Source organism: Crassostrea angulata, chromosome 2 (genome assembly GCF_025612915.1).
Source record: "Crassostrea angulata isolate pt1a10 chromosome 2, ASM2561291v2, whole genome shotgun sequence".
Lineage (NCBI taxonomy): Eukaryota > Metazoa > Mollusca > Bivalvia > Ostreida > Ostreidae > Magallana > Magallana angulata.
The window spans coordinates 12,959,042-12,987,012 of NC_069112.1; the positions used below are offsets into that span (position 1 = coordinate 12,959,042).

General features: G+C 34.4%; 1 protein-coding gene across 2 annotated transcripts; it reads right to left on the minus strand.

Annotated features, from left to right (window-relative positions):
- Window positions 1–467: 467 nt before the first annotated feature.
- Window positions 468–27,919, minus strand: LOC128170781 (chitin synthase chs-2-like). Of its 2 annotated transcripts, XM_052836551.1 has the most exons (23): window positions 27,652–27,919; window positions 25,013–25,462; window positions 13,638–14,627; window positions 13,099–13,251; window positions 12,839–13,010; window positions 12,505–12,623; window positions 12,332–12,428; window positions 11,741–11,937; window positions 11,215–11,382; window positions 10,344–10,599; window positions 10,089–10,204; window positions 8,382–8,544; window positions 7,886–8,083; window positions 7,493–7,580; window positions 6,853–6,995; window positions 6,630–6,698; window positions 5,945–6,039; window positions 3,382–3,549; window positions 2,640–2,790; window positions 2,048–2,101; window positions 1,783–1,941; window positions 1,527–1,652; window positions 468–1,381 (listed from the first exon to the last, which is right to left on the minus strand). In XM_052836551.1, exons 1-23 carry the CDS (start codon window positions 27,670–27,672, stop codon window positions 987–989), a joined length of 4,548 nt encoding a protein of 1,515 aa, XP_052692511.1. In that variant the 5' UTR covers window positions 27,673–27,919; the 3' UTR covers window positions 468–986. The 2 variants fall into 2 exon arrangements, with proteins under 2 accessions (XP_052692511.1, XP_052692512.1); XM_052836552.1 differs by lacking the exon at window positions 27,652–27,919 and having other exon boundaries at window positions 13,638–14,047; window positions 25,013–25,153.
- Between the last annotated feature and the right edge of the window lie 52 nt (window positions 27,920–27,971).

The window sequence follows — 27,971 nt, forward strand, 5'->3', positions numbered from 1 at the left end:
CACATATTTCCGTAGTGAGTCAGTAACTAACCTAATAAGTAATATATATATATATATATATATATATATATATATATATATATATATATATATATATATATATATATATATATATATAATATATATGCATTGCTACTTTAATATAAGACAACATTTAATCAAATGTTTCCTTTTTACTTGACTACGATGTTCCAACCAAAAATTAAAAAATAACCAACACCAAAGATTTAAAATAAAATTAAATAAGCGTAAAATTGTCTCTGTGTACTGTTTCTGTTCTCTATAACATCACTTTTTTTTATTAATTTGGGAAAAAAATACATATACAGCTTTGTCTAATGTTTTTACCAACATCATTCTAGGAAACTTCATTCCATTTTTAAGAGACGTCGACCATCGTTGTATTTCTATTTGATTAAACACAAAACAGTTTAAAATATCCCAACAATTAATATCTGAAAAAAAAATTGTTTCAAAATGCCCCTTATTGATAATTTTTTATCAAAATCTTTTTTGCACAAAAAAGTTTGTTCATAAAAGCATATGAGATTAATTTCGCCAAAAATGTAAACAAGTCCTCAATCAGAAAGGATACTGTTTTGATTAGTATTAACCATGACATCCCATATTAAGCCTTAAAACTAAAAAAAATATCGCTCGAGTGAATGACCTGTTCTTGAGTTCCTGACCATGTTTTCTTATTAAATTAGCATATTTTCATTTCAATCAATTTACTTTATAGTGTCTGAGGATTCTCTATTCCGACATCAGATATATTGATAACAATGCTACGTGCTCTTCGACAACAAAGTCATATCCATATCAATATTTCTATACTGCGCTAATGATAATTGAGATAGAGTTCCGAGTTTGTATAAAAGCATACAATAAAACAAAGTTACGTAACTAATTAACATTTAAACACATACATTTGGTTTTAAATAGTGACTGTCACCAAAACAAAAGTTCATTAAAATTGGCACAAATTAAACTTTTCTGATATATTGTCCTCTTTCAGCCAGCATATTTTCTTCATAAGTCTCCTTGACTGGAGGTCCCGTATAAATGTCGTTACCATTGTAATTAGCAATCAGCGGTGCTGTTTCTGAGGATTTACTATTGCTTTTCTTTCGTTTGCCTTGTTTTTGTTGGTTCCTGATTCTTTTGAGAAATTGAGGCTCTAAATTTCTAACCTCCCTTGTTAAGAGTTCTTCCTCTGAGTCAACATCACGTGACAAGAAAGAAACAGAACTACGGTAATTTTGTCCAAATTTGTACGGCGCACGCGCGATAAAATGCGATAAAGTTGTGAATCTGTGGACAAGCATGCAAGAGAACTGTAGAACGAAAAGGAATCCAAAGACGATCAGAAATAGTAAACCTTCAACGAAAAAAGGTCAAATGTTAGATCAATGTTATTTTGTATCAATATTTCGTAAGTTAAACATATTTTGAAAATTATGTATCCTTGTAATTTTGCAATGAAAGCATTATTGTATAAATAAAACGTAGATAATGTGACGTACTAAGTGGGTTGGTCCCTGCAATTTGCAGATCTATACTGCTGCTAAGAGTCATGATAATGACGATCCAGAGACAGTTGACAATTCCAGAGACCATCAGCCACTCGTTCCTAAGGTTCTGGAGTTTACCTGGAAAGAGGTTTTTAGTAAGTGTTTATTGGGTGTGTTTTTAAAGAACAGCAAATAACGCCCCAAATTCCAACCAAAATTTTAGCAAATAAAACATTAGCTTTGAGAAAGTGTATAAGTATATTGGTACCTTTTAAGATCTCCTCAAATCCGAATGCGTCAGAAGCTGGTTCCAGACATGCCCGGATGAGGTCCTTCCAGAATTTGTTCTCCTCCTGGTTAACACTCCTAAGATCATGTAAGAAAGCCTGACTGATTTCTTCCTTAAATTTGGTGATCACTCTCTCGTCTGAAAAGTAAAATATTCAAAACATGTAATAAAATTCAAATCAAGAAAGAAACATGTACTATAATATGTGTCATTCTTTTTTTTATTTACACCATTTTTGTTTTACCGTGTGTAGGATTTCGGAGTCGTTTGATGGCGTCCTGAAGTCTTCGAACATGACCTAAAAAGTCATTAACAATATGCTTAACTTTGTAAAAAAAATCTGTCATTTTATACAATATTTTTGAACATATATTGGCTCTCCTCAGTCAAATGTGTTTGTACAGATACGGTTGCAATTTGAATGTAATGAAGACAACTTATTTTCAAACTTTAGCATCAAAATAGAGGGCTAATTTCCCATACTAAAACACGTTAAAATTACTTTCATTGTAAATGTTTGACTATTGTACATTTTACTTTTGCAGTATTGATACTTGTTGCAATGATGTCGGGCTGACTATACGAATTAAAGTAAATACTACTTGCGTTTCTTTTTTCAATTATTCAACAAACTAATCAAGCCAATTTCAATCGTTTTGTAATATATGTTTACATTAATTCAGCCAAATATCTTTTTTCATAAAGTTTATCAACATTAAAAATAAACAATACAGTTTTATAAGTAGACATTTGCCGTTTAATTTATATTTTAAGATTGTTCTACCATCTTACTGTTGACATACATATTACCGCCGTAGCCTGTAAGTGATATTTACCCGGTTTTGTTATGTTGAGGTCCTCATTGATCTCCTTTATAGTAAACGACTTCAGGGCCTCCATGTCCCGCACGGTCTTAACTTGATTTCTCCGGAAGTTTGGTTTGTACTCCTCTAGTCCGATCTGATGTAACCAAGAACTAAGGTCTTTCTACAAAAAGCAAAAGGTTTATAAACATCAAAGTTGACGAAGAACATATTTTGTTGGATTCACCCTTAAAGTTAATAGGAGTCATACATTGATATACACGTGATTGTACTTTAGAGGAATTCTTATTTTTTTATTTTTCAGAACTAATTATTTTAAAGGTGGTATGGGACACTTCCATATTGTGACGTATTTCCGATCGAAATCAATAATTAACGTACAATTTTATAAATGTTTTTACCCCCGAAATTATTAACTAACAATGTCGCGCAATTGGTTAGAGCGTTAACCACGAATCTGTAACTTCTGAGTGCTAATCCCGCTGGGACTTTTACAATTTTTACCTTTCAAACTATTTTTAAAACAAATTTTTTGTCAAATTTTGTAAAATTTTAAAATTCTATACCGTTCAGAGTATTTTGATTTAATGTACTTTTATCCACGTTAATATCGACATGTGTTCCATGTCACCTAAGTGTAAAAGGTTACTTTTTTATAAATCTAGTCTCTGTTTTATAGGATATTTTGGGCGATTTAAGTTGAAATTATATACATTGCAAACTTTAGAAAAAAAACCAACAAAATGCTACTAACCGGAACATCTACGGGTATCGTGAATTCCGGTATGTTTTGTATTTTACGATACAAGTTTCGCCTCTGTGCTACCTTCTTTATTCCAAGTCTCTTTAAATCGACGTCAGTCAGCATGCTTAGAAAATTTGTGTTTTCATAGCCGTTGTCTTTAAAAAGTTTAGCATACTCCTGGAAAAGAGTTAAAAAGAGTAAAATAAAAAATATATGCTTTGTATTAACTTATGTGGAAGAAATGTTTACATATATATCATTTTTAAACTCACTAGGATGAGTTTATTCTCAAATGGGCATTATTTTTTCTATTTATTGAAAAATCATTCCTATATTTTATTAATAGATTTTTTTCATTATATATGTAATGAGTATTTTTCATTGTATATTCTCTCTATATTCTTCTATTTTCTCTGTCTGTCTGTCTGTCTGTCTCTCTCTCTCTCACTCTCTCTCTCTCTCTCTCTGTGCAAGCTAAAACGTACAGTTCAGTTCTTTATTAACTTTAAGCTATACAGCTCATCAGTACAATAAATATAAACAATATACACGTACAGGTAGGTTAACAGGAGAATGTGGCAGAAGTGTACATACTATGATATCAACATCTAATTTGCATTAAGTACTAGTAAATCTTTTCTTAATTTCAAACCAAAGTGAATAAATTTACCCAGATTACATAGTTCCTTTACATTTTCAACATTAAAAAGTTGCAGAAGTTTACACATTGAAGGTTTTTTCCAGTAATAAGGCTTAATGTATTTTTGCGATAGCCTTCGTATATGGGACATATTAAAATAAAATGAAATTCATCTTCAATAGAATTTGAACATAAAAAACAGTTTCTATTGTGTCTTTCAATATTATAAAATCGACCTGTTTCTATCGACAATTGATGTGAAAACAACCTGAATCTGGAAATACACTTTTGATATTTGTTTGGAATAGGTTTCCCTAAATAAAATTGTAATTATAGGTTGCAATTAGGTATTTGAAAAAAGAGCATTTACTAGAAATATCTAGTTGGGAAAAAAAATGCTGTGTAGCTTGGTCAAAAATACGTTACTTAACAACAAAGAGATCTGCAGCTGTTATTTTTTGTTTTTCCCACAAATCAAACATACCCAGATTGCATAAAAATCTTTAACATGATACAACCAGTTTTTTTGCATTATGTTTTTTGACACAGTCATATAGTGTATAATAGCAATGTTGAATAATACAATTATTATGGTACAGTATTTTTTCCAGAACTTAACTATGTTGAACATTCTTTGGTGCAGCAGAGGACAGCGTCCTAATTCAGAATAAACTGCTACATTACAAGTTGACCTTTTAACTCCCAAGATATGTTTACAAAAATCAAGATGAAGTTTCTCAATATTAGGTGCTTTGAGTGAACCCCATACCTCAGAAGCATAGTTAATGACACTGCCAACAAAGCATTCAAACAATGATAGCAAAGTATTATGATTAAAAAACATTGTTCTAATATTTTTTTTCAATACAAATAATGCCTTCCTGCCTTGCTCAGCAAGTTGTTTCTCAGCTTTAGAAAATTTATTATTGTAGTAAAAAATAATGCCAAGATAAGCAAACTGATCTACAATGTCAAGTGGTTTACCATAAATATACCATTTTTCGTTTTCTTTGACCCTTCCACCTTTTCTAAAAACACCAATCTTTGACTTATCAACATTAATGTGTAATTTCCATGTGCTACAATAATATGTTAATTCATCCAAAAGTGATTGAAGACCAGCAATTGTTTCTGAAAAAATCACCATGTCATCAGCATTCATAAGAAGGAAAAGATTCAGTGATGAAATTTCAAATGGTACACATTTAGAATTTAAAAAATTGATTTCAAAATCATTTACATACAAATTAAATAAAATGGGTGAAAGTACTTCACCTTGCATTAAACCAAGATTGCTGTTAAAGAAATCACTCAAGTGTCCATTAGAAGTCACACATGCTTTGACATTTTTATATAACCCTTTTATAACACGTAGAAGTTTTCCTTGGATACCAATTTTTGACAATTTCATACAAAGTTTAGACCTTTCAACAGAGTCAAATGCTTTTTTGAAATCAATAAAGGCACAGTAAAGTTTTTTATTATTAGCCAACGATGAAGTAATTAAAGTATGTAGAGCAAAGATTGCATAACTTGTACCACATTTAGATTTAAAACCAAATTGTGCATCAGTTATGACATTATTTTCATCTGACCATGTTATAAGTCTGTTGTTCAATACGGAAGTAAAAAGTTTACACATGTTGCTAACAAGGCTGATTCCTCTATAATTATTGGGATAAGATTTATCTCCCTTTTTAAAAATAGGCACAATAATAGAAGAAGACCATTATTCAGGAAAGAAACCTGTTTGTAGTATACAATTAAAAAGTCTATGTAGGATAGGCAACAAATATTCTTCAAATTCAATAAAAATAGTCATTAAGTAAACAGTAGTCACCATGTGATTTACCTTTTTTTAATTTCTTAATAACTACGTACAGACATACTAACCTACACTGTCTCACTCACTTACATCTATCCTTTACATACCTTCATGTCTTTGGGAAGCCAATCCTCTACAGCAGTTGGATCTAGCTCATCGTATAACTCCTCTTCCTCATCACTGTAGGACTCCTCTTCAACATCTACAAGTGATGTTATGCACCTATCAGCATTGTTAATACTAATTTGAAGTTTGATTAATCAATAAACTTTTTCTCAGATTAATGACTGACAATGCGTATATATTGATGAAACATAGGAAAAGTGTTAGGCATACATCTTAAAATGTGAAAAAGCAGAGGGGAGGTCCAGATAGTTTATTCATTAAATGTATAGGACTAATGGGACCAAAGCTATGCAGAACATACGAATGTAATAACTGTATGTGTTTCGTTTTGCAAAATATAATAAGAAAGATAAATAAAACTCGACAGAACCTTTTTTATTATGAACATTTGGTTTAAATTTGAAAACAAGGTTTATGTTAAGACTCGTACACAACTTTAGCATACTTCCTACATCTTAGACAGTCTTTTTGTTAAGCCAGTTTTTTAATTACTTGTATAAAACTACTACTTGACCTCTTTGATTACTACACTGAGGCATTAAGCACCATATTCTTACCTCCTAGACCTACTTAATATATAGGTTTTTACCCTTCTGGAGTATAATATACGATACATTTGGTGACTAACTGATAATTACGTAACTTTAAGTACATTAAGATGTTTACCTTCGTCCTTCTCTTCGTTTACCTGTTCCATCCGCTGCTCAACACTTTGAGATCTAGACAAACTTTTACCTGTTACAATAATTAAACAAGATATTCTAACTAAATTAAACATTACATATGACCAAGACCAGGAACAAATTTATTCTAATAAAACGTTCGTAGAATTTTTTGTTTATTTTTTTTAAATATAACATGAAGCGATAGATCATGAGCAGCTATTTACCGCCAAATTTTAACCCAGGGCCCAGGCTTTTGGAGAGGTTTTGTGGTTGACCTGAATCGGATTCTGATCTTCTCCGCTTTGACTTTTCATCTTGCATGTCCACATTTGACGGGTTCCCTTGTGTTTCCTTTTTATCAAAGCAGCTACAAATATTGGCCATTAAATAATAATAAATAAGGTGCGATGTAAAAACACGCCATCACAGAAAAACAAAATAAGGTGTCGGTAAGGGCAAAAATGCTGTTAGGTGCTACATGATATTTCTCAAAACAAATGTTGATCGTATTATTCCCATTTTTTTTTATACATATGAGGTCATTCAAGACAATTAACAAATAATTTAAAATTATGATTTTTAACAATATATGATTTATATAAGATTGATCAAATTCAAAGGCGTCACTTACAATAATAAATGTAACACAGAAGAAAAAAATTATGCGTCGGTAATGGCAGTATGGGAGTTACTTGTGTAAAGAAATGCAATCAATAAATCAAGATCAAGAACAAATGTTAAATGTATCATTTTATTTTCTTTATCTCGTTGATGTCATTCAGGACAACCAACTGGTAAAGCTTACAACATACATGTATCTTAGGGTATTTTTTAAATATTATCAAATTGGAAGGCGTCACTTACAAGAATATTTTCCTCATCACTGTTTCCAGACCATCGTACCAGGGCTTCGTCTTCTTGACACTGTTGTGATCCTTCTCTTCTCGTGTCCCTATATTGATTAAGAAGATTATCAATTTTCTGATTAAATGCCAATGAAGAAGACAGACATTAAAATTATCATTAAGCCATGTGCATTTGAATATGAAATTCATTGTCCAACTTAAAGCAGACAACCAAAGGCGCTAACGTTTGTAATGTGCCATAATATTTCGTTTTACAGTTTTCTGTTTGGATACCAATGAATAAGACAAACATTTAAACATTATCATTTAGCCATTAACATAAGAATAAGACACTCATTTTCTTATCAAATTAAAAATACTGATCAAAGAGGATACTTTAAGGTAGACTTACCCCAGGATCTATCGGTTATATTGACCACGCTGTATATATTGAGCACTAGGTACCCGGATGGCAGACAGAGGAGGTAGGTTATGCCGTTGAGCAGACAGCTAAACTCTGACGGGTGAAGCATCCCTGTGAGGAGGAACACGGCGATCAGGAGACCGAGGTACAGCGTGACGAACGACACGGGGAAATCGTCGCTAATGGCTGGAATACATTAAAAAGGGTATAAAGTAATTCAGACTAATTCATGTTTAAAGATACATTTAGATTAAAGATTTAAGAAGTCTCGAGGAAATGACTAAAACACTAAGTTTTGAACGGGAAATCTTAGCATCTTTCTTTTTTTAGAAATCTTATATACAAAGCAAATGCGACATTGCGCAAAAAATCCATATATATATTTGGAATTTGATATTATCATAACATCGCAAGTAGAAAATATGGGAAAGAAGGTATACTTTGTGACAGAAGAAATATAGTTCATTGGTCAGAAAAGAATTACCTCCCGCTGGTAATTCGGTTGTTATAGTAACAGTAATGTTATTCTTTGTTTCTGTCTTAATGTCTGGACTAAAAGCAATCAGATCCTCCGCTACCTGTTCAGCAATTCCAACCACGACTGCTGTCATCACAATGGCGTACAGGAACGTGATGATTTTGCCGGACTAGTAAAAAAAAAAAGGCATGGTTGACCAAAAAATTGACCGATTTTTTGGGGGGCGCATATTATTTAGTGTTTTTGTTTGAATTAAAATTATAGCCTGATTTTTCTACAAGTACAACGGTACATTTAATGTTATCGTGCCCAAGATAAACCGCCGATGGCATGGAATTCACACACAAGGAGGTGTATATGATAAACGTACATAAGAACAAGATACATACAGGATACAGTAAGATTGATACATGATAGGAGAGGATTAATGATACGTCAATAAAAATATTTGACCGATGTCCACGAAATATCTGGTAAAAGTAAGTTATGATGATCAAAACCCTCAAAACAGTTGCATAATGAACAGTATCATTACATTAATATTACACGTCTTCGAACGATTTGATGTATCCGACATTCAAGTTAAATTATAAGTTACTCCCATTGATTTCATTTTTATGCATATAGCTTGCACCCCCATTCCTTCACATTGCTCTGAAAAATTCAAATTTAGTATATTTGTTACATTAAAAGTTTAAAATTTATCAATTTAAACTTAACTATAAAGGGGGGTAAACTGTTATAGTTAAGTTTAAATTGATAAATTTTAAACTTTTAATGTAACAGTTATAAGTAACATGAATCAGCAATTCATGATATTTCACTGTTCAATTAATTGAAAAATGTTGTTATTTGAAATAGAAATTCGTGCATTTATGACCTTTAATTACGTATCAAAATTTAATAATTGAAATTAGTTTAACTAATTTATTTTGTTTAGTGCGATGAAATATCTTATACATTCTTTTAACCTAAAATGGTATTCTTACATAAATCTTATTTAGACTAATTTTCACTCCCAAGGTTTACTAGCACATCTTATGTAACACATAGAATGTCATTTTACATTAAAGAATTTTTGACAGGCTGTTAGGTAGTAATGTAAACATTTCGTTTTTCGGTTTCTTTGGAAATAAATTCTTTGGCGCATTAGCTTGACACTTCGAAATTCCACGTAGATAAACTTATTTATTTTGTTTCGGCTTCAAGTTAATCCTGTCTTTGTTACAGGTCTTCTTTGCAGAAATGCGAGTAATTGTTGTAACACCTTTTTGGCTTAGTTAACAGTGTCAAGCATCAAAGAAATTTTGCCGAAATTGGGCGTTAACCTTTTTAAAATGAGTTACCTGATTGGTCAATTTCAAGTCCGTAGAGTGACCGCGTTGGTAAGTGATTTTTACGAAATCACTTTCCAATTGCGGCTCATCGAAATAAACATCTTTTAATTAATTTCTACGGATTTTGATTTTGATTCCTCAGGTATTGTGAACGTGAGTTCCTCACATAGCCACAAATCTGCTGAGCTATTCCCCAAACATCACGACGGTGAAAACCAGAGTGTGATATATTTACATTTTGTAAAATTAGAACCCCCCCCCCCCAAAAAAAATCATTGCGTATGAATGAACCATTATAACTTTCAAGATAAGTTTGGTTCGTATTTGTTCTACAACTCATTATTCAAGATGTACAGGGGTATAACAAATATGTCACCTGCATTTGCCATGTTTCGTTCATGAAGAGACATATTCCGGCATAGATCACACAGACAATGATCTGTAGAACTACCGCCCACACAACGTTTATATCCCAGGCATAATTCAGACCACCTACAAAAATAGATACATAAAAAATAATTAAAAATCAAAATAACTAAAGTGAATAAAGAAGCTTCTATCGAAAGCGATCATGATAATGATGCATTTTATGGCGACGAAAAAAGGGTTTAACAGAGAAAACAGTACTTGCCTGCGACAATGATGATGACCGTACTGGGGCCTATAAAAGTAGAGGTCAGGAGAAATATCTGATAGATACAGAACAGGTAGGACACCCGGTGGTTCAGGGTACGAATCAAGCTCCACTCCTTGATCAGAGATATAATGTTAGCCAGAGTGGAGGCGATCCAGCGGCGTCTTTGTTTGTAGAATTCCTCAAATTCCTCGGGGCAGTATGTCTCGTTTTCGGAGGCGGCACAGTACTCAATTCGCCACCCGCTCTGTACCTGTAAGAAATAAACAATTGCAACATGCCATAAAATCATGTATAATTATGCAAGAATTAAAAAAAGAGATAAGAAGAGTACGATCCGCTGCCCGTCCCAGACCTGTAAATTTAAAACAGCATGCTGTCAAAATCATCAAAAATAACCAAGAATTAAACAATTTGATCTGCATCTCACTCTGTGCATGGTTTAAAACAAAAAGACGCTAAGATATCCTGATAAAAAGAAAGAATAAAAAATTAATCAAGAAGTCGCAAAAGTCAATATGATATACAAATCGAACAGAATGAAAAAACAACTCGATCAGCTTCACCGTGTTTGTGTGTATTACATGTACAACAAGCCGCCTGAATCTTTGAAATATAACTATTTTTTATTAACAAAGCGCTTAGTACCTGTAAGTTACAGAAAACTTGCCACTATATTAGTTATAGCTGAAATGAAATTAAATCTCGATTTGTCACACCTTATTTTCCTGTAAGCGTGAACGAAAACTCAAAATCGTGCCGCTGGAAAGGACAAAAATATTAGGACTGATCACTAAATAAATTGAAGTTATAAAAAAGGTAAGTCTTATATGTTATTGATAGTAATCATTGCTGGCCAAATACTGACCATGAGTGTGCAGAGCCATCTGTCCTCGCCCATATCTTTGATTAGAAATTCAAACGCCCTTTCAACACTGGAAGCGTACGTTGGTATGATATCTTTCAGGGCTGAACACCTGTACACACTAAAACATCCAGGGGCGCACAAAACCGACCCCAGGACGTGTTCCGCAGCCTGGAATACACCATTTTAAAAATTAACATGCATCATTTCCATCATCATTTTAAAAACCGTCGTCGCCATTGTAATATCTAACCAGTATTCTCGTTTTAATAGCTAGCTGCAGAACTGTAGCTTCACAGGAGGTTCGGGTTGACGGACCATGGAGCTAGAGGTCCAATCATATAAAAACGGTATGTTTTAGGCACAAGTATTTGCGCTTAGTTCTGGAGTAATTAACCTAAATAAGGTTAATAAGTCCACGGTCTTTCAATCCGAATTTCTAGTAGAGCTACATTTCAGCAGCTATTGTAAAGGTAGATACATTTCTTGAAATGCAAAAAAGAAAATGCAAGATAACTAATGTCCAAACCTTTTGAAACCAATGTCCGATCGCGTATTCGAATTTCTGATACCACACAAGTGGGCCTTCTCCGAGTGGATAGGTGCGTGCGCATACAGCTCCAACGGAGGTGTCTCTCTTCATCAGATCAAGCAGAGCCTCTACTGACTCGGGGGTGAATTTAACGTCGGCATCCGTCGTCAAGATGAAACAGTCGGAGTCTTTTACTGTTTAAACATTCACTATTCTCTTTTAAATCCTCATTTCATGTAATGACCAGTTAAATATCATTTTGAAACTCTTTAACCTTTTTTTTTGTTTTACACTACTTACAAATTAAAATTGAAGTAAGTACATGATATATATACTGTAAACATGACAATAATAGCTCCCGTTTTATTTTCGTCCTTTTTACCCTTGTTATCAGCGGACAAATTTAAGACGTAGCGAATTCCAACGTCCTCATTAAATTAAATCTCTTTAAAATCAACTGCGTGACTTGGCGAGACTGTTTTCAAAAATAACACAGGGCGAAAATAACCCTGAATACAATACATAATTTAGTTAGCTTGCGCCATCAGTGGTAGCATCTAGTTATTTTTTAAATAGATCTTTACTTACCAATTGGATTCCCATCCCGGTCCACGTGTTGCTTGCTCAGGAAATCAAGAACATACGACATATACATAATCTGACTCCATCTCTTCTTTTTCTTAACCTGGAATTAGAACTATACGTAAACTCAGTAGTTACAATGGCCCTAAATTCTAGTTTTCAATATTGTGTGTCTGTACCTTTTTAGGATCTTTCATGTGTATAGTAAATGTCATTCCACAGGGACCCGGAAGTTTCCATCCTAGTCGTAGCCCGTAAGGTGTCGTTGTTTTCGTGCAAGTCAAGATGTCATCAATATCTGGTACAATAAAACAAACTTGGCTTAAGACATGTGCAGCAATAGATATCAAATAATTGATCAACTAGGTTTTGATTTTGATATCTAAAGATTTGTTTTTATAAAAAGAACCCTTTTTTATACTTATTTCCTAAACATTTTATTCTCTCTCTCTCTCTCTCTCTCTCTCTCTCTCTCTCTCTCTCTCTCTCTTTTTTTTTTCTTTCTCTACTCACTTAGAGCATCTTTCAGCAGACTAATTAACTGTAGAGCGAATTCGGTCAACTCGTCGCCTCGGACAGCTCCATCTAAGAAAACATGAGACTCAAAATGGATTTTGGCTTTGTCTGACGTGGCTTGACTGATCTTTCCGATAGATTCCAACAACTGTTGCATCTCCTTTCTACTCTGTAATAGATCAGTACAAACTGAAGCGATAATTTCCTGCCATTGTTTTGTTTAGCAAAGTGATCTTCCTATTGCTTAAACACGCTACCTCACGGTACATTGTTGTGCAAATATACACTCGGGTTTTCTCGTCTGACCTCGTTAAGGTCTCGTCGTCATCTTCCGTTTCTTGGCTTAACTTCCTGTTTAAGTACATCCACTGTTCCAGCATGACGCTGTTGTAGGTAGGTAACCAAAACAACTAGATATACCGGTAATAGAATAACAGTATAGTAGGGAATCAATTCATTACAAAGGCACATAAACTTAAATGCTCACTGTATCAGGCATTGGATAAACAAGAGTAACCTAAATAGACAGATGGATTTCGTGCTTAATATAATAATTACTCCACAAGAGTTGAAGAAAAATATGATAAATATTAAAATTTGAAACGACATGATTATAGTTTTGATCTGAAAGACAATTGTAATTTCAAAGGAAAAATACGCGGATCAGAATTGCTAAGAGAGGATATTGTAATTAATTGTTTTTTAAAGCAAGAAAGTTTATTAATATTTAACACAAATTATAAATTTAAACTCATCTTGTTTCTGCTGATTAGTTTGTTTTGGGTTTTTTACTCACCTGTATTTCTTTCAGTAGCACCAGTCTTTTGACGCTCCAGAAGAGTCTGCCATAAACCAACCAGATTGACAAAGTAGTAAGTACCATCGCGCCAACACTGAACACTATGTATGTACTACTCTCACAGTAATCACTAGTCCCGTCCGATGCGTTACGAATATAAGTACACGAAACCGAGACAACAAGCAAAACACAGGAGACGGGTGACGAAAATATAAGAGGCATCACGAAGGCTCCGCGATCCATGCACGTGTGACACGCGAACACTGCAATGACGTAGGCAAGAACACTTGTGGTTATGTGTACAATAAAGAACCAAAATAGTCCATCAGTGTCCCACTCCAAATGAAAGTTCCAGGCGTCTATGAAATTCATGTTTCCCATTCCATATTGTACAAGAAGCGAGCTCACTGCAAAGATGAACACAATTTTGAACAAAGACGAAATGAGAAGTATTTTCCAGACCACTGCATTGTCGGATGTTATATTGTTAATTGGGTCGGGTTCAGTATGTGTACTCGCCATAGATATACCGCTTGACATTGAATTGAAAGAATTGTAGTCCGAACCCGATGAAGGACCTTGAGAAAAATGTCCGGAAGAATTACTTCTGTTAATTGACCCTGTTGGTATTGGTTGGTTCACAGTTGTGACAGGGGTTCTTGTGAGACCGTATATTTTCTTATTAAGGTACGGAAGCATTGACAAAAACACGATAACAACACCAACAAGACTCCATGCGTCCTCATTGGATTTCTTCACGTAAATATATATAACAAGTCCAACCCCTGCAATGGCCAACATCATTGAAAGGAGCGAAAACGTGCGGAAAAATGAAATGTCACGATTTCCCTTTTTGATGTGGAACAGTATGGGAAGGACAAACCCGATCTGCATCGCACTGACTCCCGAGGCTGGTGAACCCGAGGCCAGGGTTTTGAATATAACAATACAGAGGCCCGTCGATTCTAACGCTGCTGTCAAAGCAATCTAAAACGAAATGGGGAAATTGATATACTTTGACACCCCGAAATATAAATTACGTTACTTAAATAAAAATATCATTGATATACATATATTTATAATATGTTTTACGGTGTAACCGTTTGGAGGGCGAAGCCAATATAAATGGGGCTATATCAGTAGATGCCCTTTCATCATCTCTGGCATGTCATTTCATAAATTGTTTTGTTTGGACTCAAACTTATTGCTTGTTAAATTTGTTCAAGCCCGGCCCTGATATGCTATAGACTATAGCCTGCTCCATGTTACTGTTTTCATAACATTTTGACTATGTTATAGAAACGTACACAGCTAATTATTAAAACATCAACTTTTTTTTACTCAGGATTTTTCACAGGAAAGAAAAACAGATTTCTTATGGAAATTTATCTTTTTTCCTTTCCGAAGTCTCTTGAAACACCTCACACAATTTTCAAATGTGATCATCCAGATCTTATTTTATATCATTTTAACAGTCGCTTTTTCAGCCGAACAAGAGAGAGAGAGAGAGAGAGAGAGAGAGAGAGAGAGAGCAAGGAAATTGAAATAAAAAAAATATAAACAAATTTTCAATCTGGTATGTAAATAAATATTGTTTGAACCCTGAAATATTTTATCTTCGCAAGCCAATGGTTTCTGATCCGCGCCGCTCCTGGAGATCACAAACCCTTGGATAGCAAAGGTAGGTATATTTTTGAATAACTAATAATGAAGCAAAAAATCTTGGGACAGTTAAAAATCAATATACATGTGTATTTTTTTGATGTCTTATTGTCTAGTCTGAAGTAATTTATACATATATTGGATAATACCTGACTGCAGCTACATGTAGTATCTACATCGCAGATCTCTGGATAATTTCTGAGCATGAACTATTTTAACTTTTTACTCCCTTATTTTAAACATGTTAAATGTATGCATAAAACATGAATTAAAGAGTAATGACGTATATTTTTTTAAAATAAGAGAATCAATTTATCTGGCGAATATTTCACTTGTATGAACAGATATTAAGATTATTTTTGGTCCCTAACATCACTAAAATTTGTCATCCAAACACTGAATTATGAAACATTCACTGATTGATTTGTGCATTAAAACTAGAGAATTGAGATAGTACCCTAGCTAATTCACATCATAAGGTGCAAATGTATATTGTACATACCGTGGTGTATAATTTAATCTGAGTTTGTCTGACAAATGTCTACCATTTAGTGTGCAATGCATATTTATGATTGTGAATGCAGATCAGTACTTCCTATTATACATAATTTTTAAGTACTTAAAATGCATATTGCTCCAAATAATCTCCCTATTTGCCTTTATTTTTATGGCATATTGGGGGTAATTTGAACATTTATTGTATTTTTAAATCATATACGAATGGTTTACACAGTTTTATTTTTTTAGGGGGGGGGGGGAGGATTAGAATGGGGAAATATTTTACAATGTGTCTGTCAAAGATTAGGATGTCTACAAAATTAAGTTTTGATTATCTTTTGTTTTATATTGAATTAGTTATTGGTGGTAACTGAATTTTTTTTCTGATAATTGATTTGGATTCTGGGAACGAAATGACCTGGGTATGAGTATGTTAGGCTACGATTTGAAATGAAACCTTCAAAAGAGGCCCATGGGCCACATCGCTCACCTGGGTATCATAAAATCAGCTTAATGGAGTCATAATACAAACTATCTGGACAATGTACAATAATACATGTAGATCCTGTATTAATAAAATCCATTTTCCCCTGGATATTCTTATGTTTATAATCATTAGTCCCTTTTCTAAGAGGATGATTTTATAGTCATCATATGTTGAGTATTGCAGTCCTCAAAATGATCCTTAACAATAGTTTATATATGGGATATAAACGTACATCAAACTCTGAACCTTCTCGTGAGGCCAAATAATTGTCTTGGGGCCAAAGTCTTAACAATTATAAAGAGTCATCTGGCTGATTAGTTTCTGTGAAGATTTTTAAAGATTTACCCTATATATTCCTTTGTTAAACTTTGACCCCCCCATTGTGGCCCCACCCTACCACTGAGGATCATGATTTTCACAACCTTGAATCTACACTACCTGAGGATGCTTTCACACAAGTTTCAGCTTTCCTGGCTAATTAGTTTCTGAGAAGAAGGTTTTTAAAGATTTACTCTATATAATCATATGTTAAACTTCGACCCCCCATTGTGGCCCCAACCTACCCTCAGGGGTTATTATTTTCACAACTTTGAATCTACACTACCTGAGGATGCTTCCACACAAGTTTCAGTTTTGCCGGCTGATTAGTTTCTGAGAAGAAGATTTTAAAAGATTTACTCTATATAATCATATGTTAAACTTCGATCCCCCATTGTGGCCCAACCCTACCCCCGGGGGTCATGATTTTCATTATTTTGAATTTACACTACCTGAAGATGCATCCACACAAGTGTCAGCTTTCCTGGCTGATTAGTTTCTGAGAAGAAGATTTTTAAAGGTTTACTTTATATATTCCTATGTAAAACTTCGATCCCCCATTGTGGCCCTACTCTATCCCCGGGGGTCATGATTCTCAAAACTATGAATCTACACTACCTGAGGATGCTTTCACACAAGTTTCAGCTTTCCTGGTTGATTAGTTTCTGAGAAGAAGATTTTTAAAGATTTACTCTATATATTCTAATGTAAAACTTCGACCCACCATTGTGGCCCCACCCTACCCCGGGGGTCATGATTTTCACAAATTTGAATCTACATTACCTGAGGTTGCTTCCACACAAGTGTCAGCTTTCCTGGCCGATTAGTTTCTGAGAAGAAGATTTTTAAACATTTACTGTATATATTTATTTGTTAAACTTCGACCCCCCCATTGTGGCCCCACCCTCAGGTGAGCTAAAAAGATTAAGTTTACAATACAATAAGTTATTAAAGTTGGTTTCTGGAAGAACAGACTTTGAAAAATTTTGTTCATAAATATTGACAATTTTTTTTACTTTTTAAATCTTTAGTTTTTAAGATCTGTGTACAAACATAGAATTGTGAGCAAATCTTGCTTATAATTCGAAGCTTAACACTCAAATATGGTTAGTAAATAGAAATTGTAAACAATTAAACACAAGAAACATGCACTACATGTATAACAAATAAAGAACACAATTTATTTTTTCGAAATGAATCATATATATACATGTATATACCTACATATTTCCGTCAGCGATATCAAACTCTATTTAAACTGAATAAACTCGAGAAGATGCCGAGCATCTCAACAAAACCTATTGCATTAATTTAATTTACGCAAAAAATAATGCCGAATTACCGACAGAATGATTTGTATTTCAGTACCCCTACATCAGATTTTGCTTAATTTGCGCAGGTAAACAGTTAACTGTTTGATTTACCGAAGTCTCTGTTTGATTTGATACGTAAAAATCACGAAATACAGACGATAGTTTCCAGGTTACAAAGCGTAAATAATGAAAACGAAACGAAAATCAGAACAAGCTAACACCAACGTCATGTGTGAAAACTGTCAACACATTGAAATATTTAGCCTCAATTTACTTCACAAAATCGGCACCAATATATTTTGCATGTTTCAAAATTTCCCTTCATACGCGAACTGTTGCACAACAAGCAAATTCATCATAGTCAGATCGACCCTTTTTCGTATAATGTCATGGCTGCTTTAAACAAAGAACCTCGTTTTAGAAGTATGGAATACGAGTCTTGGTAAAATAGGTATGCAAACCCGGGCCGTGGCAAAATTAAAGGCGGGGCAGATCGGCAATCGTCAATTCCAAATACGCATTATTTTGCACCAATATTTACAGCGAATACAAATATACTTGTCCATCAAATATCCTGAAATCTTAATGAGACTGGCAGATTAATAACTGCCAATCTTTTGTTTTGCCCAGGCCAAGTCTTGCCTACCCATTTTACCGGATGCCGATCCCGAAGCTATTAAACTGATTGAAACACGCCTTTCCTTTATTATTATTTTCGTAATAACTCAGATTTGAAACAGAATTACCCCTTAATTTTTGCAATTTATATTTTCCTTCCAATAAGGATAATTTATGCTAAACTACGTTGAATTTGCCTCGGTAGTTCTTGAGAAGAAGATTTTTAAAAATGCACCCCCCCTTTATCTACAGTATCAAGGTTTTCTCCGCTTTGAATATAGATCGGACTTTTATTTCTGCAATTGATATTTGCATATATATCCATAAGGATTCTTTGTGCCAAATTTGGTTGAAATTGGATAAGCGGTTTTAGAGTAGAAGTTCAAAATGTAAAAAGTTTACAGACGGACGGACGGACGGACGGACAGACGGACGAAAGACAAAATGTGATCAGAATAGCTCACTTGAGCTTTCAGCTCAGGTGAGCTAAAAACGAATCAAATTGAAAGTATGAGAAAAATCGTCTTTGGTGTTTTCAAATGCCCCAGTCACACATTCACGGATTAAATGCCGGATTAGCTACGGAAGCGATCCGGAATCATTCGTGGCGATATGAATTGACCCGTGGCGTTTCCGTCTGTTATCGTATCCAAACGTAGCAATACTTGTATAGCTGCGACAATTTTTGAACATGTTCAAAATTCCACTACGGATGAAACCACCCTAGTACTTCCTTAGAAAAACTTACTAAACCGTTATAGAACGTAGAAGTCCGTTTTAACTCCGTATAAATCCGTAGTAATTCGTATGTATCAATTTGTATCCATTCCGTAGTGCATCCGTACTAACTCCGTATCATTAGATTTTCCGGTGTCAACCGTGGAAAATATTCCGTAGTAGAACCTAGGAGTTGATCCGTGAATGTGTGACTGGGGCATTAACGATTATTTGATTTTCCGGTGTCAACCGTGGAAAATATTCCGTAGTAGAACCGTGGAGTTGATCCGTGAATGTGTGACTGGGGCAAAAAAGTTATCAGAAAGCAAAATTAATTTAATTACATGCTGTTATTTTAATAACAATGGATTAAAACTGCTTCGCTGTTGAAGCACGTTGTTTGCCTAATCAGTTGTCCTGAAATCCATTTGATCGGATCTAATGCAACTGTTGAAAGTTGTAGGAAACGAAAATTTGTTTTCTTAATAAGGAATTAATTTTTCAAGAACACACTAGGTAAATTTGAATGTATTTATCACTTATTAAACAAAGCTGATAAATTATCACCAAACGTGAAGTTAGTGCGAGATTCAAATTCAACATGGATGCCGGTGATGTCTCTGCGCGTGAAGTTATTCTTTTTTCCACCATCTTGGAAAAGTTTTTCAACTTCATAGGTGTAAAGTGTAATTTCTATTTTTAGACATACATGTATATACACGTGTTGTCTATGGGGAGAGCTTCGCTCTCACGGGCCCTTCTATTAAAAGTTTGACTTTGTATAGTGTCAAACTCAACAATTTACGTCGTATGTATATGCAAAGATATCTACGGAAGCCTATTTAGGACCTATCAAAAAATATTTTTGAATTTGATATAACGAATTCTTGAATTTGTTAAAACGAATTTAAATCGTTATAACGAATCGTTGAATCCGTTATAACGAATTAAATTTGTAATAACAAATTTTAGGAATTCGTTATAACGAATTTAAACCGTTATAACAAATTCGCTGAATTCGTTATTTCAAATTTTAAAATCTGTTTTAACAAATTAAATTTGAAATAACGAATTCTTGAATTCGTTATTTCAAAGTTTTAATTCGTAATTTCGTTTTTTTCAAATCAGTTATAACATATTTTCACCCAATTTGTAATAACAAATTTCATGTTTTCGGGAACAAATTAAACGGGGCGGACTTCATTTGTCCCATATCGGCATTTTTCATGCACAGCACATGTTTAAATTATTACAGCAAATACCGTTTTTCGGTTATGCTGTAGGACACGCTTATTTTGTGCCGCTCATATTTTATGAAATAATTGGGCCATAGGCTTCAAAATTGATTTGTAATGTTATTACAGTAAAGGACACTTGAAAAATATAAATATGATATTTTATATGACATAGCCAGGCATTATAACCAGGATGTGCGCATGCGTGAACCAACTTTCCATCGGGATTGGTAAACGTTTGGGAGGAAATTCGATTGCTTCTTGGAGAAACTTCGAACTGATGATAGGTGCCAAAAAAACCCGCGACTTTTATATCATATAGTCATTAAAAGTGATAGGAATGTAATGTACCTTTGGTTTACACTAAAAAAAGATAATTAAATATTTGCGAGGACAATAAAGGCAATGTTACAGGAAAACAATAGCCACGTAGCTTAAAACGAGTGGGTTGGTGGGGGTGACAGGGAGAGGCCTGTCCCCATGCAATTGCTCCCCCCTTTCCTAGCATTTTCGGAGCATGTAAAAAATTGAAAGTGACTGGGAGGAAATAAACAGTGAAATTTAAGTTTGAGGTAAACTTAGCATTTCTATGGCTACCCCCACGGTGTACGATTTTCGAATTTTTTAAAGACTTTTTTTTTTGCATGTCAAGAATTGTTTGGCGATTCTCCCATCCCACCCCCCTCTTTTCACTTGTTTACGATGCCACCTGCCTGAACAAAATATCACGGTTTCCTTACATATACCAGTAAAAAAGAATTGGGTTTATACATAAACCAATATTACTGTATCTCATACAATATACCATTCACCAGGTTCTATAAACACCTACGCTTAAATTCAATATAAAAACAATCAAGGTTAGGAGGAAAGGGATAATTTATTTTGTTTTTCTTTTTTTCAGGGGGGTGGGGGGGGGGGGGGTTGGGGAGGGGTAAGGGTGGTCAGAACACCGACCCCATGTAGCTCTATCCATAACCCCTCACCAAGGTCTGTGTGTCCATCACCAGGGTCTGTATACCCATCACCAGGGTTAGAGTACGTATTACCAGGGTCAGAGTAAGTACTACCAGAGTCGGTGAACGTATCAACAGGGTCTGTATACGCATAACTAGATTCAGTATACCAATCACCAGGACACCAGGGTCTCAATACTTATCCCGAGGGTCAATGTGTCTTTGTGCTCATCACCAGGGTCTGTTTACCCATAGCCAGAAATCCACGTACCATCACCAGGGTCTCAATGCCTATCACCAGTGTCAGTGTACGTTTCACCAGGGTCTATATGCCTATCACCGGGTCTGTATATTAGTATTAATAGGGCCAGAGTGCACATCACTAGCGTCTGTATTTCCATATCCAGAATCAGTAAACCCATCACCAGGGTAAGTTTACCTATAACCAAGGTTAGTGTACCCAATTACAAGAGTGTGTACATGTATACGCATAACCAGAGCCAGTATACCCATCACCTGGGTCTCAATACCTATAACAATATAGGTTTTGAGACCTTGGTAATGGGCAGACCCTGGTGATACGAACACTGACCTTGGTGATATGCATTAAGACCCTGATGATGTGTTCTAATGACTTGGTGATCGGCACACAGACCCTGGTGGTACGTACACTGACCCTGGTAATAGATATAGACATCCTGATAATCGTAATATTGACCCAGTTGATGGGTATACAGACCCTGGTGACACGAACACTGACCCTAGTGATACATACACTGACCCTGATGATACGTACACTGACCCAGGCTTTTTGTATGCAGACCCAGATGATGGGCACACAGACCCTGGTGATACGTACACTGACCCTGGTAATAGATATAGACATCCTGATAATCGTAATACTGACCCAGGTTATGGGTATACAGACCCTGGTGATACGAACACTGACCCTAGTGATACATACAATATGCTATTAAAACATTTAAAAATCCAAATCCGTGGGGGCATGGGGAAAGGCGTACCTTAAACTTCAATTCTACAGTTTATTTCCTCCCTTTCATTTCAGTTTTAACCTGGTCCCAAAAACATTAGGGGGGCTCCTTGTTAATTCACCTTTTATATGTAAAAGAAAATTGTTTGCTGCGAGAAAGCGTGTGCTGAAGGGGGTAGTCTAGCTCGTCCCCCTGCCCCTGCTCCACTCCACACCCCCTCCCCCTCCGATGCTAAGTGCCTGTTGTTTTCCTGTAACATTGCTCTTTTTTGTTCTCTCAAATACTAATATTTATACAACATTTTGGTGTAAATCTAATGAACACAACATTCCTACCTCTTTTAATGAACATTTATAATGTAAATTTCGAATTTTCCTAATTGCGCGAATATCAGTTCGAAATTCCTCCAAACAGCTTTCAAATTTCCTCCCAAACGTTTACCGAAAAGTCCTGGTTATAGTGCCTGGTTGTACTTTATAAAATCAATGTATTGAAGAACTGATGGGAGTTGATTTTTTCGATTATTATTTATTTTAAAATCAATGATATGTAATTTTGCATGAATTACGCACATTTTTAATAATATGAATTCTTTCACAGGAATTTCGTGAAAACCCAATATGAATCATGTTGTATAATATTCAAAGATCTATTCTATCAAACTACGTATCAGTAATCGGAATAGTTATGAGAAATTGTATGGATCCAAGCAAAATTGAACTCTAGTCTCGTTCAACCAGACTCTCAGCTGTATCCGTTAATCACCAACAAGCAAGAGAGACTCTCTGCTTGTCGGAGATTTACGGAGACAGCCGAGCGTCTGGTTGAACGAGCTCTGGCGTAAGAATATATAAAATGTACGACTTCAAAAATTATCTAAATTGTTCGTACCATTTAAAATCTAACCATTTTCAAGGTATCTTTAAATAAGTTTCCTTGAAAAACAAAGCTTAAGAACTCATTACATCGAATTTATTGATTAGAAGTAAATGTTTTCAGCAATGTTGATTTGTACTTAGGTCCAAACACTGTTTCACATTCGGTTTGCCTGAGTAACTGCATACATGTAGGAGAGTTTATTAAAATCAACTCCCAAAAATAGCCTATTCTATACATCGTTCTGATGGTAAGTTGGTTCACGCATGTGCACATTCTGGTTATAATGCCTAGCTACATCATATAAAATATTATATTTATATTTTTAAGTGCCCTTTACTGTGATTACCCAGCCCAATAATTTTATAAAAAATGAGCGACACAAAATGGGCGTGTCGTACAGCATAACCGAAAAACAGTATTGGCTGCGCTGCGTAATAATACATAGCATGTGTTATTCATTAAAAAACAGTGGTTTTAGAATGTTGTTTTGAAGTGTGGAAATTGGAAAGAATATAAATATAAGTATTAAAGTAATAAGGAATCATTCTTTGAATATTATGAGTTGATAATTTCGGTCAGCGCGTGGTCATATCTATCATAAATCCCGTCGAGCTTTATTTGATTTGAACACGTCCCGGCCAAAATCACCTGAGACTAGTAATACTCAAAGAATGATTCCTTATTCTTAAATCAATTTTATTCCAGACCAGTATTTTATTTTAAGTAAGGCGTAATCTCACGGTTTGGTGATGTAATGAGATAAAAAAAAAATGCAGATATGTTAATAAATCAGCATGATCATTGATTGATAGCATTAATTAAACAATTTTTTGGAATTTTGCACACTCAGAAACCCGTCGATAATTAAACAATTTTATTGAATTTTGCACACTCAGAAACCCGTCGAAACAAATCTGTATATATTGTATTTTTGGTGAAACTGCATTGTTACATATAGTTCTTAAATATTTTGTTTCTATCTATGTAGGAATTCTAGCAAAGCTGATAAAGTAAGGTGTCTTTTGGAATTGTTACATCTGTTATCATGGTTACATTTACTTCATTTAATACCACTTCGCCGTTTTAACGCCGATCAATTGATCGGCGCATTTTGTCGTACGCCGATATGGGACAAATGAAGTCCGCCCCGTTTAATTTCTTCCCCAAAACATGAAATTTGTTACCACAAATTGGGTGAAAATATGTTATAACCGAGTTTAAAAAACCGAAATTACGAATTAAAACTTTGAAATAACGTATTCAAGAATTCGTTATTTCAAATTTAATTTGTTATAACGAATTTAAGAATTCGTTATTTCAAATTTAATTTGTTAAAACAGATTTTGAAATTTGAAATAACGAATTCATTGAATTTGTTAAAACAGATTAAATTCGTTCTAACGAATTCCTAAAATTTGTTATAACAAATTTAATTCGTGATAACGGATTCAACAATTCGTTATAACGATTTAAATTCGTTTTAACAAATTCAAGAATTCGTTATATCAAATTCAAAAATATTTTTTGAGAGGTCCTAAATGGGCTTCCGTAGATATCCGATTAATGGGTATTAACAAATGGTACAACACCTATCTATAAAACAGCAGTGACATACATTTCTTTTGGCGTTGAAACGTCGTATATAAATTATCTATGTACATTATTGTGTAAATTAATGCTACATGTACAAAGCTTACCAGTCCTACTGCCTTCTTGTTTGGCCAGGGTATATCACTCCGTCCAATAATGTTCCAAATAGACCTCAGTAGAGATATCACGTTCGGCGCCACAAGTGTAATAAGACACATGAAGAACGCCTGATAGTTCCGACTGGTCACTTCTTTCTCAATTTTCAGACCCTGCACAAGACCGAACAGAGTAATTTTACTCAAAACGAGGCTCGCTAATAATACAGCAGCGAATATCAAGGTAGTGGCCCATTTGAGAATCACGATGAGTTTGGTGGGTCCCTGATGTGGGGTACTCTTGTTTGTACATCGCTCTATCTTGGATTGTTTCTTCACACTCAGATAAGACACGTCCACTTCCTCCTCTTTTCGTTTCACTTTTACTTCCGGTGACGCCATCGTGTATTGCCCGGTAAGTTCAGCCCGCTCATCAACGGTTGGCAGTGGACTGGATGCAATCTACAAAATATTCTTTTTTTATTTTTAACTTTTTGAGTGGAATCTAACTGTTCTAACGTATGTGTTACATTTATCGCTAATGACCAGGCTCCGGGGCCATCAAACTTAGATGCGCTTACTTTCGTTCTCAGTCTTTTTTTTTCGATCACTATTTATTTCTTTTAAAAACAGCGAGATCAAAGCTAAGCTCATCTGAGTTTTATTGTCCCTGGTCGTGCTCTAGTTCGCAGTATGTGTTAACAAATATGAAATGAAAGTTCACATATTTCACACATACATTTCACACATATATTAAATATTTACATCCACTAAGTATGATTCCCTCTATTTTCTACTGAAATTGATGGTAATTCACGGGTCTGTAGATTCAGTTCTACCAAGTATATCGATCAGTCGAAACTTTCAGCAACTTTAGAAAACCGGTGACTGCATAAAATGCATGTAATCATGATGATGTCAGACTCAAATTCTTATATAAGACGACTTCGCTACTATTTATCTAACGTACTGATGTATATTAACAATGATTTAGTTGTGTTAACTTACTTTAAACAATCAATTTTCTAGTATTCATCTGGTGGAATAAAGATGTAAAAAGGAACAATAACATGCTCTCTTCAATGCGCATTATGAAAGTAGCGATCATTGCAGAAAAAAAATACCCGCGTAAGCGAATTATGTTTTTTTTTTTCTGTAATTTTGCAACTTTTATATCCTGCATAAATCACCACAACAAGCATTTTATTGTTAAAAAATACTAGGCACATATTGATTTTAGATAGATTAAATTTCTCTTTTACTTAAATAGTGGTGTATAGTACATACAGTTGTAATATTTCCTTATGTACATTCTGTATGTATCATACACCTGAATATCAACTCAGTGTACATAATAACATCCTTACATAAATCCTCCCCATTTACTCTGATCTTTGATCTTTATACTTATGCATGTATATTTTCAATCCTCTTGACGCTCTGCTATTTTTTTTCATCATTTACAATGTGTTTAAAGTAGCGTATAGGCCTGAAGGGCCGGCTGTTTAAAATATACTTATTATTACTAATATCACACTTGAAAATGTATGTACATGTCACTATTAATAAATTATTTACTGTATGTGATTGAAGTCGTTTTAATAACCAAATTGTTCAAGTGAATTTGAATTTATTCTCTCGAATTGCATGGACGTCGGAAACGTTTTCTAATCATGAATCACAGAATCACATCATTATGACTGAGTCTTTCACACATATTATCTTTCAATTAATTTTTTTTTTTTATTTTGCGAGTTACATTCATTAACGAGCATTTTGAGAGTATTCCTTGAACAATACATAACCCCCTTTTGGCACCCCAAATGTCGGTGGGTTTTTTTTTAAGACAAACCCGACTGGATATGAAAAAACGATCATTTAAGATTACATTCTTCATCTTTTTAGAGTTCATTAGGTAAAACCACACGACGGCTTAGCACCTGTAACCCGATCAAAAATAAGAGAGATTTTCCAAAAAAAAAAAATAAATAAATAAATAAAACCAGCAACCTGAAAGTAACGCATTCAAACTCGATGAATGATGATTGTATTGTTGATGGAATGGTTTAGATAGATTGGAACGGAAAAGTCCGGTCTTCTCTTTTCTAACATTCACAGTATTACAACTTCAACTCAACCCGATCGTAAACAAAAGTCACATTTAAATACTTAGAAGCTACTCAGACAGTTTGAGATTGATAAACAATAATAACAAATATGGAAAACGAAGTGAGGACAGAATGACAAACAAACACACTACGATAAAGACCCCCCCCCCCCCACCCCACCCTTCCGACTTCTATAAGTAGGGAAAATTAGTCAAATTTACTCATTATATAAAATTACAACAAAATATTTTTTTTATCCCTTAAACGGATCATTAAATGATCAGAAATAGTAATGTTTGTATTTAAAAAATCGAGTGTGTACAAAATGCAGTGTAGATTTAAATGTACTTATCAGCGTAAAAATGTTTACCTGTAAACTTTACCTAGTGCACGTCAGCGAGTGTATGTAATTTTTAAACCGTACATCACTAGTTTTATATACTTACCCGATTCCTTTTATCTAAAACAATAGTTAAACTTTATCTGTTTATCGATCTTCTAATCAAACTTGACCGGCATATTAAAACAATACTTAATACTTACCGACCGACTACTCGGGTCCATGGTCAACTTCACGTTTTAAAATGAATGTTGATTCGATGGATTTAAACACGGAAGTGAAATTAGAAATTGAACTTTAAATGAACGCTCGGCTGATCCCTCTACATTACAGAGTCAGGGCGAGTCGTTGTTGTCGGCCGCCATCTTTCTCCCTTATCTTCTAATATCCCCCTCTACAACTCGAGCTAATACATCACATGAATATATCTTCCATACTTCCGGATCCGCCATTAATTGTTTAATTTTTAATTCATTGCTGTATCGTCTATCAGTCACATGGGCAGGGGAAGGGGGGGGGGGGG